General features: G+C 38.3%; 1 protein-coding gene across 1 annotated transcript in view; it reads right to left on the minus strand.

Moving 5' to 3' along the window:
• Positions 1-2,059: 2,059 nt before the first annotated feature.
• The window catches only part of LOC136873910 (general odorant-binding protein 19d), a 53,520-nt gene continuing 36,755 nt past the window's right edge, over positions 2,060-18,824 (minus strand). The window contains exons 5-6 of the mRNA XM_067147240.2: positions 17,865-17,941; positions 2,060-2,480 (exon numbers count right to left, since the gene is read on the minus strand). Of these exons, the coding sequence (XP_067003341.2) occupies positions 17,865-17,941 (77 nt within the window). The 3' untranslated portion in view covers positions 2,060-2,480. The remainder of the gene's footprint in view (positions 2,481-17,864; positions 17,942-18,824) is intronic.

The following is an 18,824-nucleotide window of genomic DNA, read 5'->3' on the forward strand; positions in this document are numbered from 1 at the left end:
TGCTTGTATTTCAAGAAAGCAGTACATGGGTGAACAAATTTGCACAACTTGGTGAAGCACTGGTGAAAATCGAATGTGCTGTGGATGGTGAATACTCTCTTCAGAAGCCAGAGAACTTATAGTCGAACAGTGGAACAGCCTCCCACAAGAGTTTACGGCCATGAAGAAATTTGCTACAGCGCTACTTACTATGTTTGGGTCATCGTATGCCTGCGAGCAGCTATTTTCTACAATGAACTTAGTGAAGTCAATAGTTACGAACAGTCTTGTTTCAGACCTAAGTATTTCTTGTAAATTGCTGAAGACAACATGTTACGAACCTAATATAAATGACATGGCTACTAAGATTCAGCAACAAGTTTCACGCTAAATGTGAGAACGATATTTAACTTAAAGTCCACTGGCAATATTAGTGTCTTTTATTGTAATATCTAATTATATTTATTGACGAATTATGTTACAATGGGAGCTTATTATTCTTAGAAATTGCGTATTAAAATGTATTTTTGATAAATTTTCAAAATACGACCGCGGAGCATGCAATCAGATGTATTTACAAGATATGATAAATAAATAAATAAATAAATAAATAAATAATACATTAATAACATATTAATAACATATTATGGAGCATAATTAGGAAAGGAAGTGGGGGTGGGGTTAGTCAGTCGTTAAAGGGAAATAACAAGTGGCACGGTAAACAGCTGAGAATAATAAACCAGACTTAAAGTGGCACACTAGTTGGAAAAGGTTCGCCACCCCTGCCCTAGGCCATAAATAATTTTAATCACGCTGAGTGAAATGGTAGTTAAGGGGAAGGCCTAATGATCATAGAGATATTCATGAATTAGTATTTTTGTTACTAAGTCCATATCAGCGCCGAGTCACGAGAAAATTGGTAAACAGAATGTAATGAAAATCGGTATGTAATGTCGGAGAATAAGGAACTACAGTCTACGCTATAAATTATTTTATAACACGCCCTAATATCACAGAGTCGAAAGAAAACTAAGTGTGAAGGACTACAATATAGAAAGCTCACAACTAAGCGCCCCTAACCACACGGCCGGCTCGGCCGCTTGTTACGAGTGTAACAGTCTGCCTGAATATTGGCGGGAAGTAGCTGGGGAGTTATATAACTTTCTTCTTTGCATGTCATTCCTCTGGTTTATACATTTTCTGATACTACTGATACATAACACACTGGTTCATCATAGCATTCGAGCTATTCATTCCTTACTCTGAGTCACTGAATGGAATGAGCAGTGTGCATATTTAATGGAATAATGACAGAAGAGTGTTCACTGTTGTCTGGAGCCTGGTCATCCAGCTCTGGAACTTTGGACTGTTAGATAGGTACCGTAGTACTGTTCGTTAAAAGTGAGAACATGTGTGGTTTTTCATTTGATAGAGTATTTTATGAAAAGTGAAAACCTACAACGTGTTTTCCAGTCTTTCACCGGATCGGTGATGTAATGAATGAACCATATACATAGGCTATTATTACAATGAGGTCGCCACTCGCAAAGTGATTTGTTAATAACTGGTAAATGTTATGAAAACATAATGGGGAGTGTTGCTGGAATGAAATATGACAGGGGAAAACGGAGTACCCGGAGAAAAACTTGTTCCGCCTCCGCTTTGTCCAGCACAAATCTCACATAGAGTGACCGAGATTTGAACCACGGTATCCAGTGGTGTTAGGCCCACCCGCTACCGTCTAAGCCATGGAGGCTCTTTTTATGTGATAATATTGCTTTTAATTATTGCATTCCTACTGACGTTTTTGTAATGGCCTATATTTATTTCAGTTAGGGAAACCACAAAAACAGTCTTTCTGAGAATCTCGTAGCGAAGCACGGGTACATCAGCTAGTATAATATAAACGCACTCTTTAATCGGTAGAAAGATACTGGCTCTTGGAGCAGTTAAAAAAAAGCACGCTTCATTTGGTTAAGCAGGCAATAGATGGTCAGTAACATGAGCAACCAGCTTCACGAGTCAGAATTGCCGATGAAATACAGGATAGTAGGGACACTATAGGAAACAAATGTAAGAATTTTAGGATCAACAATAAGATAATATTATTTATTTTCATACGATATACTATATTGTACAAAAAGGTAAATAATTTGGCCAGGATATTCAACTTTTCAATCAACAGAACAAGTTATCTCAAATATGCAGAAGTATTATATACTCCGCATTTCCTCTTTCTTTTAATAATGTGAAGACTGCGTGCATTACATTACATATCAGAGTATATAGCTCAGTTTATTTCTGAAGAACTTCCAACGCTCAAAGAGAGTAAGCCTTTTATCATGAATATTACAACGTTATTATTGTTGCCATCGTTTCCTGCTGCATAGCACGGTGTTATCGGTCAGTAGAGAGAGAGAGAGCTATTTCTTGAAACTTACTCCTTCCTTGCAGCAGTATCGTATCGGAGTATGTAATGCATTTAATTTGTTGAATCCCATCTGAAACAGAGAGACTAAGTTAGAGTATTTAAATAGTAGGTAATCAATCCTTCCTCAGGAAGTTGTCCTAACAGTTGTAATGTTTATTTGGGAGTTAAGTACAGTATGATCCTACGTACTTAACTGACTGAAGCATATAATAACTTGGGGTTTCCAGTCGGCCAAAATCTGATATATATTTCAATTTAATTGGGCCTGTGGCATATTTAAACAATATACTATCGTAGTCAATAAATTCGTGGACTGATGCCTAGATTGTAGTCAGTCATGCAACATGGTATACACTTATACAGCTTTACATCGAAACTGAATTTTGTCGCCTGTTGAAAACATTGCTGAAAGTTATTGAGAGGAAGGTCATGTACGGCTGCTCTTGGCGGAATGACATCTTCTCCCGTGCAGTTTTACTTTCAAACAGGGAAAGAGAAATCACACTGTGCTAGATCAGATGAGAATAGAGGGTGAGGCAAAACTGTGATTATGCCAGTTTGACATTACAATTTAGTGGCCATTTGCTTTAAGTCGCACCGACACAGATAGGTTTTATGGCGACGATGAGATAGGAAAGGCCTAGGAAGTGGAGGGTAGCGGCCGTGGCCTTAATTAAGGTACAGCCCCGGCATTTGCCCGGTGTGAAAATGGGAAACCACGGAAAACCATCTTCAGGGCTGCTGACGGGGCTCGAGCCCACTATCTCCCGTTTACTGGATACTGGCCGCACTTAAGCGACTGCAGCTATCGAGCTCGGTTACAATTTAGTATACACCGTAGCTGCACACAGCAATCTCAAACTTTGTCTACAAATTTTTTTTAAAAAAAGGACTACTTTATCTCAGGATCAACTCAATGGATTTGTTTCAGACTTTAAGGGTATGTTTATAAACATTCTCTGCTTACTTTAACGCGGGAATTTTAAAGCATAATTATTACTGAAATTGTATAACAAAAAGTATTAAAATATTATACATAAAATAATGATCATGAAAGAAAAATAATATTTTCATAGTGAAGAAATATATAGCAAAAATACCTGCCCTAAATTATGCAGTGTTGTCTGCCTATAAAGAGCTTCACATCATCTCTCAAAATAATCGTCTGATGGAAACATTGCTGGAAGTTTTGAGCGGGAAGATCATATGCGTCTGTTCATGTGGCAGTGATGATCTCTTTGGTGGTAGCTTTGCTGTATGTACCAAGAGTTTGTTTCCTTGTTTGCAGTAAGTAGTAGTGAAGTATCAATAGGCAATAGTCCCCAGCTTCAAATACTTTCAGAACAAACTTTGTAAGTACTGTTTTAATCTCGTCGAGGTAGGGCTTTACGGAACCCCTAACATCACTTGTAGAAAATTGTCCAACTTGAAATTTGCAGATGTCATAAAATCATTCAGAGCTTGGGTTTGTGTTGAGCGACCTGTATGAGTATGGTAAAAACGAATTTAGTTACGGATGAAAGAATGAAACACCATGCTAGTGACGAACAGTCTTTAAGAGCTGACAAAAGTGAACAGAAAAACAACTGAACGCATTAAGAATAAATCAATATGTGATAGGGGACAGACGATGTCCTTTCGGGACGAGGCTCGATAAGGAGATCAGGAGGAGAACATCGATTGTTCTTAAGAAATTCCGGTCACTTTGCTTCATTCTTAAGAATTATTATCCACTTACTATCAAGAGGTAAGCAACGAATTCTTGTGTTCTACAAGTTATTACATACAATTCAGATGGTCTGAAAGTAAAAACAGGCAAGAAGAAAAGTTCAACCGACGTCTAGCCTGTCGGTGAAGGATGGGCAGAAACTTACTGGGAGATGATCTTAGGGGCCATTCCATAACACTCTCACGATGTATAGGATTGGACTAAAGAATGAACAAAAAAAGAGAATGAACAAAAGCAGGTGCAGTGGAAGCAATGGCGCTCGACTGGACAGAAAAGATCAAAGGCAGTAACGGAGTGGTATCCGAAAGATCGACGTCGGACTTAAAAACAACTACACGAATATCTAAAAGAAACTATGAATCAGCCTACGATAATAGCGGTATTTGGGAGAGACGATGTCCTTTCGGATCAACACCATTGTTCAAGGTACAATGGGGAAAGAACAGGTTCCAGTACTGGATACATATCTAATTCTCCAACTAAAGCATAGTCTCTCGTGTCACAGCAAAGAGTGCAATGCGTTGTTGAATAATATAGGACATCAAAACAAGGGCCTGGAATTTCTTATGATTCAGATAATGAAATACATGTTTCGAAATATTCAAGATGTAATCAAACCTAAAGGCGAATGTTCTGATCAAAATCTGTATTTTGTTTAAAAATTGTTCGAAGTAACGATATTAAATAAGGCTTATATTTTTGTGAATTGTAGAAAAATGTAACTAGTGGCAAAAAACCTTTAAAGAACCAAAAACCTTTAAGTGCATAATTCATTGGCATCTCACTGTACTACTACTTATAGTAAACAAGCAAGGAAACAAGCCCATGGCTCGTACAGTCCATTAAGGGTTTGGCACGTCAAGACGACTGCTGCCCCGCCAGATGGCCAGCAGATATTCGATTGCCATGTCGTGAGCGTAATGACATCCTCAATTGCATTGTTTGGCTTTTGTGACCGGGACCACTGTCACTTACATGAGACAGCTCCTCAGTTGGTCTCACGAAGCTGATGAATCTTGGCCAAACCCTAATCCAGGGCTAGAGTCGAACCTGGGGCCTCCGCGTAAGAGGCAGAAATACAACATCTATTAAGGCTAAAAAGTGTTCATTTTTCTATCATTGAACGTATTGATATTTAGTAGCTTAAGAGATATCTTCCTTTTACCAAAACTGGATATAGCGGTTTGGCCACTTAGAACCACGGTTAAACACTTTTCAAACTTTCTGGGTTTCCAGTGGAGAACGTGATTCTTTGCTCTTAAGACAACTTTGCACCATTTTTGCTTTTAATTCTTTCTAGAAAATGGATTATCCTGTGTACCAGGTCCTCAACTTTTTCTTTCTCGAACCAGCATCTCAGTGGCACCATGCAGATCCTCCTTTACTACCGTTTAGTACAGTACATTTCCAAGTCATGGGAAGATGAAGAATGTTCTGTTGTTAGATGTTCGATGGAGATGACCGTTATAATATGAGACGACGTTTCTTCGAACAAAAGAAGAACTTTTCAAATTTAGGACATTTGACCTCAAACGATATTCGCCCTCTAAATTTTGACGAAGGCCGAGGATCTTTCTGACGGAATTTCCTCTTTTACTTAGTTCTTCTTTATTTTACTAGGTGAGTGGGTACCAATCTCTAGGCGTATACATGACTTCAAGGCGTATTAGTGTGGTTTAGTATAACACAATTAACACAGTTATAATCACATTGTTTCCTCATTGCGTGAACGCGTGATCGTTGATCCTGAAGGAAGAGTCTACGATCTGTCTACTTATCCTTCCTCCTAGTGCATAGGTGTTTTCAAGACCATCCAACCCCTGGTCAAAATCTACAACATGGAGGTCTTCATTATAGAGACGAACCCAAGACTCCACGTCATCGAAGTCGCCGTGATGAGTGTTTAAGTCCATATGGATGTGCCCATCCCGAAGAACAATGATCACAATCGATAAGTACATTTCAAAAATTCTTATGTTTGAAAGTCGTTATTTCCCACCTGTAAACACGTGAAGTTTGCACGTTAATTAGGTAAAATGTAAATGATTATCGCAAGCGATTTCAAAGGGATTATACTTTCTTAGTTTAATATTGTAGGGATTTCTTTACTGGTGTGGAAACTAGCATTTTGTTTACCCCCTCGGGAATATTAATGCATGATAAATATAAGATCTTAGTATTGATTTTTTGTGTGTGGAGTATTATAATGAATGGGAGTAATATTCATTTTAAAAAATTCAATTTTTATCATGGGATGAGTCGTTATGTATCATCAGAAGGTTCTTAGACTACTTTATACTTCACACGTAAGACAGGGTATTTTAGAAGCTAAGGGCACAACACCGGGTGCAAATATGATTTTTAGATCGCGAATATAATATGTACATTTTTAAAATGTCCCGAAGAATAGATTCTTTTGCAAATATGTGTGTGTTTGGAATGTCGAAGTGAGAACTGCAACCTCATTAAGATGTACACATAACAGAGGAAAATCACAAACAACAAAATGAAAACAAAACACAATTACTTACCGTGAGGGCAGTAGCACAAAATACGAAGCGTGGAGGACAAAGGCATGAAGAAAAAAGGCCAGGATCTTTACATTAATGTTTGACAGGTTACCGGGTCAATATTATTAGCTACTAAATCAGAAGCAAGATTAAATTCAAATAAAGAAATTTTACTTAATAAATTAAATATGAAAATTTAAAAAATGTATAAGTACAGTTAAATATATATTTTCTTTTAAAAAATCAAAACGCAATTCAAACTAAAAGGAGAAACACTTTTTATAATGAATTTTAAATTAAGATAAAATGAAGCTGATATCAACATAGGCTTCCTCAAATAATCAAATATTAAAAACACAAAACAGATATTAAATTCAATTGTCACCAACGTTTACTTAACGTATAGAAAGATTGAAATATTTAAAAAACGGAAAACCTTGGTTGCAACCATAATATTTGAACGATAAATTCTAGATAATTACTACACGGAAATTCATTGAAAAACTAGTTGGATGATAATCAGTATGCGGGCCCGCGACTATTAATACTGCTTAAAATTGAAATTTGCTACACTACCAAAACAAATAATAAGTCACACACACGGACACAAGTACAAGGAAATTAGTGGCTCCAACCGCAAATAAAATTTACACAAATTAACCAAACAGGATTAAGTAATAATAAAATAATAGTGGAAAGCAATCCCAACTAAATGAATTATATCGAGGGAAAAATATAATTAACGTTCCCACTTAATAACAGGACACAGAAGCACACAACAGAAGCAACCATTTACCGACGCCAAGCCATCATCCTATAATAGCCATCAAAACCCCAAAATTTAAAACGTGTCCATCAGATAAGATTAGACGAGAAGACCCATTCGTAATAATAACAAAGGCAAGGAACCCCAAACAATGAGTAGTATGTGACAAGAAAAAGTTAAGAGATTAACAAATATTAAGTTAAATATCGACCAGCAAATTTCAATTTTTCATAGACTTGACGTTATTAGAAATAATAATACTGTAATTATTATTTATCCAGTAGATGATAGTACGCAATTACATTAGCTTTTGTTAAACAGTTAGCCTACAGCTTAGATAATTTAGAATGAAGGGGCTTTGAATTACGGTAGGATACGTAAATGAGGTGACATTAAAGTCCCGAACAATGCAAATAACGATCACATCCAATTCATTAGCCGTGAAGGTAATAGCAACACAGTTAGAAGGCAAATACGAACAACGAAAAATTAGGGAGGAAAATCAACACAAAATAAAATAACAGAATAATAATAATAATAATAATAATAATAATAATAATAATAATCCCAAAGAATGAGTAGGCAAACAAGGTACGAACAACAACACAGTAAGTTTAAACAACTCACACAAAATACAACCTTATAGACGCATAACTAGCGATTCCAAAGTCCCACATAATTTAGTTACATGCCTTTTTGTTTTTGTTCTTTGTTTTTCTACGGATTCAGTCCAAAGCCGATACAAGATTTTGAATACAAAGGTTTATACGGTGCCGAAAGGGTGCGTTTATGATGTTGGTCAAATCCACGATAAAATCACTCACTTTTAATCCATGGCCGTACGAGATCACTTGAATTACTAATAATTTCCAGTACTTACTTGGAGAGAGGTACCCAATACTAAGACTTACAACACATTTAGAACTTGCCATGCCGGTAAACGGTTAACACACACACACACGAAGTTTTCTTACAGAAATGAAATAATTAGGTTTGAATACGCTGAGAAGTATTCAAAAGAGTAAGGGGCATAGCCCTAACATCCTCGGACTCATCCACCAGAGTCACACTCCATTACTAACGCTCTCTCTCTACGCCAAAATGTCTTCTTACCAGCTCTACCTAACACACCCATGTTGATCAGAGGAACTCAACACTGTCCTCTCTCACTCACACAACGCGAAAGTCAGCAGCTCCCAGCATTAAAAGTTCGCACCACGCAAAGGCACAGCACTCGGTCAATAATCGAGCGAATCAGATTAATCCAGCAAATACGTAATGATAGGAGATATAGTTTTTGAATTAAATGTGCATGGTAAATTCAACAATTAGACGACAGTTCCAGACAATGGGCGATAATGTTAGATAACGTCTCGATACATAAGTAGACATGCCAAATAAATAAATAAATACTCATAGATGTTTTCCTGTTACAGTTCCATTATGCCAGATAAATATTTGTTGAATTTTTACGTTATAAGAACGATGGTCAGATAATATTTCACCATTTGATAGTTTGAAGCGAAATGAAAATGTGAATGTTCAGAGATAATTTATGTAAAGTGTGAGGGATTATGCCACACTAATGACAATGAAATGAGGTTTAATAAAACCATATGGAAATAAAGTATGTTAAAGTTGTACTCTAAGAGGCTGCATTAAGCCGAATTTAATGTCGAGGCTGCTGAGGGAAGAGAGATATCCTTCCTTAAGAGAGTTGAAAAGGGGCAGTATGGATTAACCTTATGTTTAGTGAAAGTGCCAGCTGAATACGCCTCGAAGATTTACGGTCGTGTGTCTGAGGGGAACGATCGCACCGCAAGGCTTTACAAATCTTGGGACGTTGACTGACTGTTTATTTCTGGTAAAATACGACATAACACTCACGCACAAAATAATAAATTATCACCGTTGTAATAGAGTTAACATATTAGGTATGTTTAGTCATCAGCCCGAAGGCTGGTTGGATCCTCAACAGATCCGCCATCAGCTGTCATAGATGGCCTAGGCATCACTGAAGAGGCGTACTAGGGATATGAGGAGTGAGGTAGTTTCCCGTTGCTTTCCTCACCGAGCCAGAAGTTGCTATTCCATATCATTCTGCCAAGCCCACTGAAATGCATACACCAATCGACCCTATGAGCGATAGTTTCACACCATTCATAGCAGGGACTGGCTGCATAAGGAATGGCATTACTAGCATCACTCATACCTCAGTCACTTTCATATTGTCAAAGCCAAGTATACGACAGAGACAGATCAATGAAAGTAACAAAATTACTCTAGCCTATACCAGAAGACATAGCGCACTGTAAACACTAGGTCTTGCCAGCAAAGGCAGGGAGATGGAAGAATTTCTCCCAACCTTTCTTTTCTTTATTTAATCAGATTTAGGAATTTAAGCATGCACCCAATCATAATAAGACTATAGGTTCGACCCCATACGAGGGCAACGAACACCGTCACCGTCATATTGATGATGGAGGGACCACACCTTCAATATAGCTGTTTATATATCAAAAGTATTATGTGTGTTTATTTTTCAGATAAGTGTGTTATTGTACGTGATATCATGATATTGCTGTCAATGTGTTGTCCATAGGCACAGCGTTGTCTTTGTATTGTCTTATTTTATGGCATTATTCATATCCCGGCGTAATATGCTCGTGTGATTATTTATATCATTGTAAATAATATTCGAATAAGGTTAATTAGTAGGAATTATAATATGACTTTCAAATATTATGGGATGTGCTTATCATAATTAAAGCATTGCTTCAACCACGTGGTCATATAATTACATGATCACAGATGATCATGATACAACGAACTTTAACTCATGAATACGAAGTCATGATAATTACACAACGTGTAATTACAAATGTGCCTTTTATTGTGTATAATTAATTAATCAGTTAATCAATGAATGCTTTTAACAATGTGTGTGAACAGTTCAAATGATTATGAGGGGAATGCCTCTCAAGTATTATGGGATTATATGGTGCAGAATGCAAATTCTGAAAAGACAGATGAACGTTAATTTCACCGATTTAAATCCATCATATATTTGATTAATGTTAAATTTCATGGCACATTCTATATTGGTATTTTATGTGTGTGCTCTTTTCTCAGTTCAATAAAATTTATATTTGTAAAAGCTTAGGACATAATTCTTCTAATTTAGTAGTGACGTTGTATTCCTCTTACATTTGAAACCCCTACTTATAAATATTTCACATAATGCCCATTGATAAGGACGTTCCATCGGCCCATTTGCTCTAAAGTCTAGTCGCATTTACTATGAAGTAGGGGTGGTGGGACTTCGACACTAGGGTTGTTCTTCGAAGATCTTATATGTACATTCGATTCAGCTAATGCAATTACATGTTATTATTATTATTATTATTATTATTATTATTATTATTATTGTACCGGGCGGTACACCTCTACTCTGTTTATTTAAAAGTTGCGCCAGTTGAAACTCCTCTTCTGGAGGAAGGTTGAACTTTATCTATTCTATTAATTCTCTACTTTCTCAGAAGATGTCACCACGTGGAAAATTTTGAGTTTTTGAACTGTGTCACTTTTGATGTGTTTTTGTTTCGCTTGAAGTAAGAAGTGTGAACTTTCTCTTCTAGAGGACACTACTGAAGAATTACAATAGTGCAACCTAGTGCGAAATCAAAGAACTATTTTGTTGGAGAAATTTTTATTTCAAAAGTTTGTTTCTTGTTAAATTTCTTTCTGTTATTGTTTAAGTTGGCTGTATACCCCTCTTTTTCCCCTAGTTTGGATCTAGCCAATCCCGAATTTCTTTAATTAATTTTCCACCAATAATGTGTTTCTTTTTCCTCTATGTAGGGGTTTCTTTTCCCGAACCAATAAAGATTTTGTGGGAGGGTGTTTTCTTTCCCCTAACGCCTAGAATCTTCCGCGAGAGGATATAAACTGCTGATTTTGGGGTCTCCGGGCCACTTCTGTTCCATCTTTCAGTGTATTAAGTACATAGCAGGAGGCGGGAAGCGCCTCTTTCCTCGGCAGCGATCTACTACCAGGTAATGGCCTATTAATATCTTCTTTTCTTGCTAGGTCGGCAGTTTAACTCTCGCGGCGGGTTCGAAGCGTTTTCCATCATGTAACCTTTTCCTAAAATGTAACTACTCTTTTCTTCTTTTTCTTGTAAAGTTACATATTGGGATAGAGAGTGCTAACCCTCTCGAGCTCCCACTCACATTTGTTTTGAGGTGAACTTATTTTCTCAAACTTTTCTTCGTTTATGTAATGTAAAGTGTTCTTCTCTAAGTCACCTCTGTAGTATGGGATTAGCCCTTGCGTTAGTGGCCCAGAGCCAGATTAGGTTTTAAAAGCAAAGTGTATTAGGAGTGCAAGTTCGCCTCCTCTCAAGTTGTATTTTAGAGGTCATGTATTAATCTTTTCTCACCTAATAGACCTCAGTAGGTTGGGTATTTTACCCCTGTGTATATGTCCTTTGAGGACAACTTGAAAGTTGAGTTTGGTGTAGCTTGGAAGAGGCTTAACTTTAAGAGCGAGTGGCTCTTTTCTAAAACTGAGAGTTGTATGCCTCGAGGAGGCTTTGCTGTGTAATTTGGAGCAAGGGCTCCAGGGTTTGAGTGGGGTCTTCTGCCCCTTTTGTTGAAATTGGTATATCGTAAAGTTGAGCTAGTTGCTCAAGAATTGTGTTTTCAGGGCTCGAAGCCCAAATTCTTTAATCCCTGTAATTGTACATTTCAAATTGTATTTCGGCTACTAAGTACCTGTTCTATTTGTTGTTACCTAATTTTGAAAAGAAAATATAACCTTGTTAAATTTTAAAATTTAATTTCTCTTTAGTAGCTTGAGACCTATTCACCACCCAGCACCTTCTTTCATGCTTAACTACCGCTAAAACACGGTAACAAGTGGTAGCAGAGCGTGGTTGAATGGGTCTCAATTTAGCCCCTTTTGACGGCTAAACATTGCTTTGATTCGAACTCTAACAATTTTCTCAGTTGCTGGAATTTTTTGAGTTTTTCAAAATTGTTCTGTCATCATGCCCGGCCCTCGCGATGTTCTCCTCCTTAACTACTTGCGCAAAGAGGAGTTGATATATGAGTTAACTATCAGAAACGTTCAATCTGGAGGCACGGTTGCAATAGACACTAACAAGCTTAGAGAGTCCCTTGATTTGCCCATTTCCATCCCCAATTTGGGAGAGAAAGAAATTGACGACTCTCTTTCCACGATTGTCGAGAATATTACTGGGCTAGCATCGGTAGTCAGCTTTTTTGATGAAAACGATCCATCTCCTAATCAAATTAAGCGTGTGCAAGGCAGGCTGTATCACTTTGCAAATAGAGTTAATGATCTATTGTCTCTAAAGGTGAATGACGTTCAGAGGAAGCAAGCTAATACGCTCCTTGAAACTATTTCTGAATTGTCTAATAAGGTCACTCAATTGCTAACCGGCGAAGCTCCTCCCAAAACTGATCAACCCGCCACGGTGAATGTAGGTAACGAGGAAGAGCCTCCTCAGGGAGAAGTCAATAGGATAACCGTTGCTGCTCAAACTATCTCTGCCCCATCGAACAACGAATCTGAACGCCGTGCGTCATTGAGTAACATCCGCTCTGAATTAACTTCCTTGCCCTTGAAACCTTTAACGACTATGTCACCTGGGTTCAGCAGCTTGCCTCATCCATTGGCAATGTTGCTTAGAGGTATCTCTAAGTTTTCCGTCAACACCACCAGTGACGTAATTTCATTTTTAAGATTTCTAGTGGAATTTCAGGATCATGCCCTTGTGTTTTCTCTTTCCCCATGTCAAATTTTGCAAATTATCTATCCTTATGCTATTGGTGTTCTATCTGACAAAATAGTTAGAGCCATTGCCGAGCAATCTTCTATTGAGGATTTCCACGCCCATTTGCTAGCTAACTTCATCCCGGCTAGGGCCAGGTCCTCCCTTATTCAGAAATACTATTATCGGGTACAGCGCTTGGATGAAAACCTGGCAGACTTCATCCAAGATATTAAGTTTTATACTAGGGTGTTTGCTCTCCACTTCCCTGAGGATCAGATCGTGCAAGCTATTGTTGAAGGGATTTCACCACCCTACAGGTCATATTTGTGTTTCGCGGCGTGCCCGCAAACCTTCTCTGAACTGGAAGCATTAGCCGTCTCTGCGGAAGGAGTTAGGTATGCCGATTCCTTGCGTGTGGCGAAAGAACCCCCGCCTTCCTTTAGTAACACTCGGCCTCCACCTCGCCGACCAGTCAATCCCCGTAAATGTTATGCTTGTGGGTCGCCTGACCATCTGCGGAATAAGTGTCCTCTGATCAAGTCAAGTGGGACAAGGAATGAAGTAGGGTCATCACAAGGCTGTTTTAAGTGTGGGGCCTTCTCACATATCGCCAAGAATTGCCCAAACTCAAATAGCACCCCCTCCTGCTCCTCTCTACACAGTGGCGTAATGAATGCCATGAATATCTGCACGCCGCTGGCCCCTCACTCTCTCTACAAGCCTGTACCCTCAAAGAAAATAATTGTCCAACACAATTCTGCCGCCTAGCTTTAATGTTTCAGCGCCCCCGCAGCCGCGCAGCGCCGTGCAGCGACTGGGGAGGGGGATGGGCCCCCTCCTCTCCAGCGAGGACGACATGTGCACGGCGAGCCGGAGCTCACCTCCCGGCCAAGGCTGATGTGCGGCGCACGACCTGCTACATGCCCGCAGCCTGTATCTGTTCACCGCGGGCGCGGCGTACTTCAACACCTCTGCTCCCCTCATAGTGCGGGCGAGCGGTATCTCAGGGTACTTGAGGGGTCCGAGCGGCCTCCGTTGGACGCAAGCTGCAACGGCCGGTCTGGCCATCCGACTCAATCTACATCAACTACATGGACAGTCACCATAAGCAATAATTACATTTGGGAATTTAACAACAATATTTGGCGGACATTGCAAAATTTTTCTTCACCTTTAAGTAGTAAAAGTTTATCTTCAGAAATACAAATTCTACAAACATAAAAACTTTACTGCACCGGCAACAACAAAATTTTGAAATTGCAACCAACCAAATTACTAAAATCTTATAAATGCTTCCGCAATTAATCTTAATATCAACATCAAAACTTGGACCTTATTTTGGAAACAAAGCTTATGTTCTTCTGTGTTACCCCTTGGAGGAACTTTTGGGGGGGGAGGTCTGTACCGGGCGGTACACCTCTACTCTGTTTATTTAAAAGTTGCGCCAGTTGAAACTCCTCTTCTGGAGGAAGGTTGAACTTTATCTATTCTACTAATTCTCTACTTTCTCAGAAGATGTCACCACGTGGAAAATTTTGAGTTTTTGAACTGTGTCACTTTTGATGTGTTTTTGTTTCGCTTGAAGTAAGAAGTGTGAACTTTCTCTTCTAGAGGACACTACTGAAGAATTACAATAGTGCAACCTAGTGCGAAATCAAAGAACTATTTTGTTGGAGAAATTTTTATTTCAAAAGTTTGTTTCTTGTTAAATTTCTTTCTGTTATTGTTTAAGTTGGCTGTATACCCCTCTTTTTCCCCTAGTTTGGATCTAGCCAATCCCGAATTTCTTTAATTAATTTTCCACCAATAATGTGTTTCTTTTTCCTCTATGTAGGGGTTTCTTTTCCCGAACCAATAAAGATTTTGTGGGAGGGTGTTTTCTTTCCCCTAACGCCTAGAATCTTCCGCGAGAGGATATAAACTGCTGATTTTGGGGTCTCCGGGCCACTTCTGTTCCATCTTTCAGTGTATTAAGTACATAGCAGGAGGCGGGAAGCGCCTCTTTCCTCGGCAGCGATCTACTACCAGGTAATGGCCTATTAATATCTTCTTTTCTTGCTAGGTCGGCAGTTTAACTCTCGCGGCGGGTTCGAAGCGTTTTCCATCATGTAACCTTTTCCTAAAATGTAACTACTCTTTTCTTCTTTTTCTTGTAAAGTTACATATTGGGATAGAGAGTGCTAACCCTCTCGAGCTCCCACTCACATTTGTTTTGAGGTGAACTTATTTTCTCAAACTTTTCTTCGTTTATGTAATGTAAAGTGTTCTTCTCTAAGTCACCTCTGTAGTATGGGATTAGCCCTTGCGTTAGTGGCCCAGAGCCAGATTAGGTTTTAAAAGCAAAGTGTATTAGGAGTGCAAGTTCGCCTCCTCTCAAGTTGTATTTTAGAGGTCATGTATTAATCTTTTCTCACCTAATAGACCTCAGTAGGTTGGGTATTTTACCCCTGTGTATATGTCCTTTGAGGACAACTTGAAAGTTGAGTTTGGTGTAGCTTGGAAGAGGCTTAACTTTAAGAGCGAGTGGCTCTTTTCTAAAACTGAGAGTTGTATGCCTCGAGGAGGCTTTGCTGTGTAATTTGGAGCAAGGGCTCCAGGGTTTGAGTGGGGTCTTCTGCCCCTTTTGTTGAAATTGGTATATCGTAAAGTTGAGCTAGTTGCTCAAGAATTGTGTTTTCAGGGCTCGAAGCCCAAATTCTTTAATCCCTGTAATTGTACATTTCAAATTGTATTTCGGCTACTAAGTACCTGTTCTATTTGTTGTTACCTAATTTTGAAAAGAAAATATAACCTTGTTAAATTTTAAAATTTAATTTCTCTTTAGTAGCTTGAGACCTATTCACCACCCAGCACCTTCTTTCATGCTTAACTACCGCTAAAACACGGTAACAATTATTATTATTATTATTATTATTATTATTATTATTATTATTATTATTATTATTATTATTATTATTATTATTATTATTATTATTATTATTATTATGCACTGAAGTCCTGGACAGGTGCAGAATGTATGTATGTATGTATGTATGTATGTATGTATGTATGTATGTATGTATGTATGTATGTATGTATGTATGTATGTATGTATGTATGTATGTATGTATGTATGTATGTATGTTGTTGCATTATTACTCAATTCGGACATTATAGATTATCTGTCCTTTATATCTGGGTATGCCTTTGCTGGCAAGATGTAGTGTTTACAGTGCACTTTGTCTTCTGGTATGGGCTAGAATAAAATTTCTACTTTCATTGACCTGTCTCAGTCTTATACTTGGCTTTGACAATATGAAAGGTATGAGTGACGCTAGTAATACCATTCCTTATGCAGCCAGTCCCTGCTATGAATGGTGTGAAAATGTCGCTCATAGGGTTGGTTGGTGCATGCATTTAAGTGGGCTTGGCAGACTAATGTACAATAGCAACTTCTGGCTCAGTGAGAAAAGCAACGGGAAACTACCTCACTCCTTATTTCCCTAGTACGCCTCTTCAGTGACACCTAGGCCATCTATGACAGCTAATGGTGAACCTGTTGAGGATCCAACCAGCCTTCGGGCTGAATACCCAACATACATATATCTGGGTGTGCAGAATCTGCTCCACAACTGTGTTGTATGATGTCTGCATCAATTCGCGAAATTGTAATTACTTATTGGACCAAGAATTGGATTTGAAAATGCATTGTACTAGAATTTTATGGAGTGGTGTTAGGGAAGGTCACCATACTCAGGAGAACGGGTATCGACGCCGATATGCATGCCTTGTAAGCACACCAGTTCCCTTTCAGGGCAATTTATCCACTCCGTTGTTGAAGTAAGTAATTTTTAGAGTATATCATGCCACAATAATTGAATTTTCATCGGTAACACATATGAACGAAAAACAATAAACTATGAATGAACATAATTATTTATTTTTTACAATTTGATTTTCGTCACACCGACACAGATACGTCTCACAGCGACGATGGAGTACGAAAGGGTTAAGAGGGGGAAGTAAGCGACCGCGGCCTAAATGAAAGTACAGCCCTAGGTGTGGAAATAGGAAACCACGGAAAACCAGCTTAGGGGCAGCCAACAGTGCGTTTTGAACCCACTATCTCTCGAATTCAAGCTGATAGCCATAATCCGTCATCCGTCCTGTGAACGGGGGCATACAGTGCATTTATTGTGTAGAATATAGGATGTCTGTAGGGCTGGTTACCATGGGTCATCTTGCTGAGTCTGATATTGCTGTTACTTACTTACAGTAAGCTACTTACTTTTATCTTTTCTATCCGACCTCCATCTCTGACGGTATGGTTTGCGGGGCCTTAAGAGTTTTTCAGTTTCGTGTCCTTCGTAGCTCTCCCCATCAATTTGTCGATACTTTCATTCTCGGAATGGTCGAACCTGCTGCTATTTTTTACGATAGTTTTAAAGGTATTGTTTTTATGTTTTACCTCTCTTTAAAGCAATAATCACCGTCGCCAGTCAGCCACACATGACATTCATACACATTCCGAAAATACTTTTATATATGAAAAGTATTTGTATTTAATATTTCAATTAAAATGCATGAAAGATGCCTGATTTGTTTTTTAAAATTCACTCTGCCTAGGAGAAAGTTTCAGAACCATGTACACTAACATCTACAAAACTTACTTATTGTTGTGTCCTGAAGCACTCTTGAATGGTCTGAGCGAAAAGGCACGGGTCCATTTGGTCCACAACAGCTTGACCTGAGGGAAAGAGGAATATTACAATATTATCACTGAGTGAATATCTATGCCTAGAGATGAGTCTGAAAACAGCATGAAATACATCCCAATTCACTTCATTCCAAATAACGTAGAAAATGAAGAAAAGTAATGGATTTGCAAAAAAATAAGAAAACATGAAATTATTATTATTATTATTATTATTATTATTATTATTATTATTATTATTATTATTATTATTATTGTTATTATTATTATCATTATTATTATTATTAGATGCATAGTAGCCAGATATCATTGTCCTCGGCTTTTTACCAAGCAGGCCGCGGTACGAATTAGGGCTGAAGATGGGACCTGAGTATTTGTGCACCCAGGTATCCGGGTACAGGTTATATTCGAAAATTCGGATACCCGTTTACCCGTTACACCCAGCATCAGTAGAACTGAGTAGTTCAGTTGCGTGTTTTTCTGGCGGTGCGTCAGATTCCCTTTCCCCTTCCCTCCTCCCTTCGAGATTGGATACTACTTAGACACTCTCCAATGGTAGAGCACGACAAGGTAAAATATATTTGGAATATCCAGTATCGTCTGCTCGTTCAGAGAAAATGTTCTCGACTGCAAGGATTATAGTCATTGACAATGAAACGTTAATTTAATAATTTTTCACATAGAAACGGAATTTTTTTTAAAGGCCCAAATTGAGGGTCCCATTTTTGTTATTTGAAAAATATTTGTATTCCATTTAAAATAAATTTGGATTCTTTTCAGTCTGTTCACAATAATCAACTCAACATTTTGACAAATTCGTCTACCGCTTGGAATGCTTTCTTAAGTATTAGCCCCGTTATATTTTATTTTAATTTATAGAAAAAGACAACGTATGCTCGTCAGGTTTAAGTGAACG

This window comes from Anabrus simplex, chromosome 5 (assembly GCF_040414725.1).
Source record: "Anabrus simplex isolate iqAnaSimp1 chromosome 5, ASM4041472v1, whole genome shotgun sequence".
Taxonomy (NCBI): domain Eukaryota; kingdom Metazoa; phylum Arthropoda; class Insecta; order Orthoptera; family Tettigoniidae; genus Anabrus; species Anabrus simplex.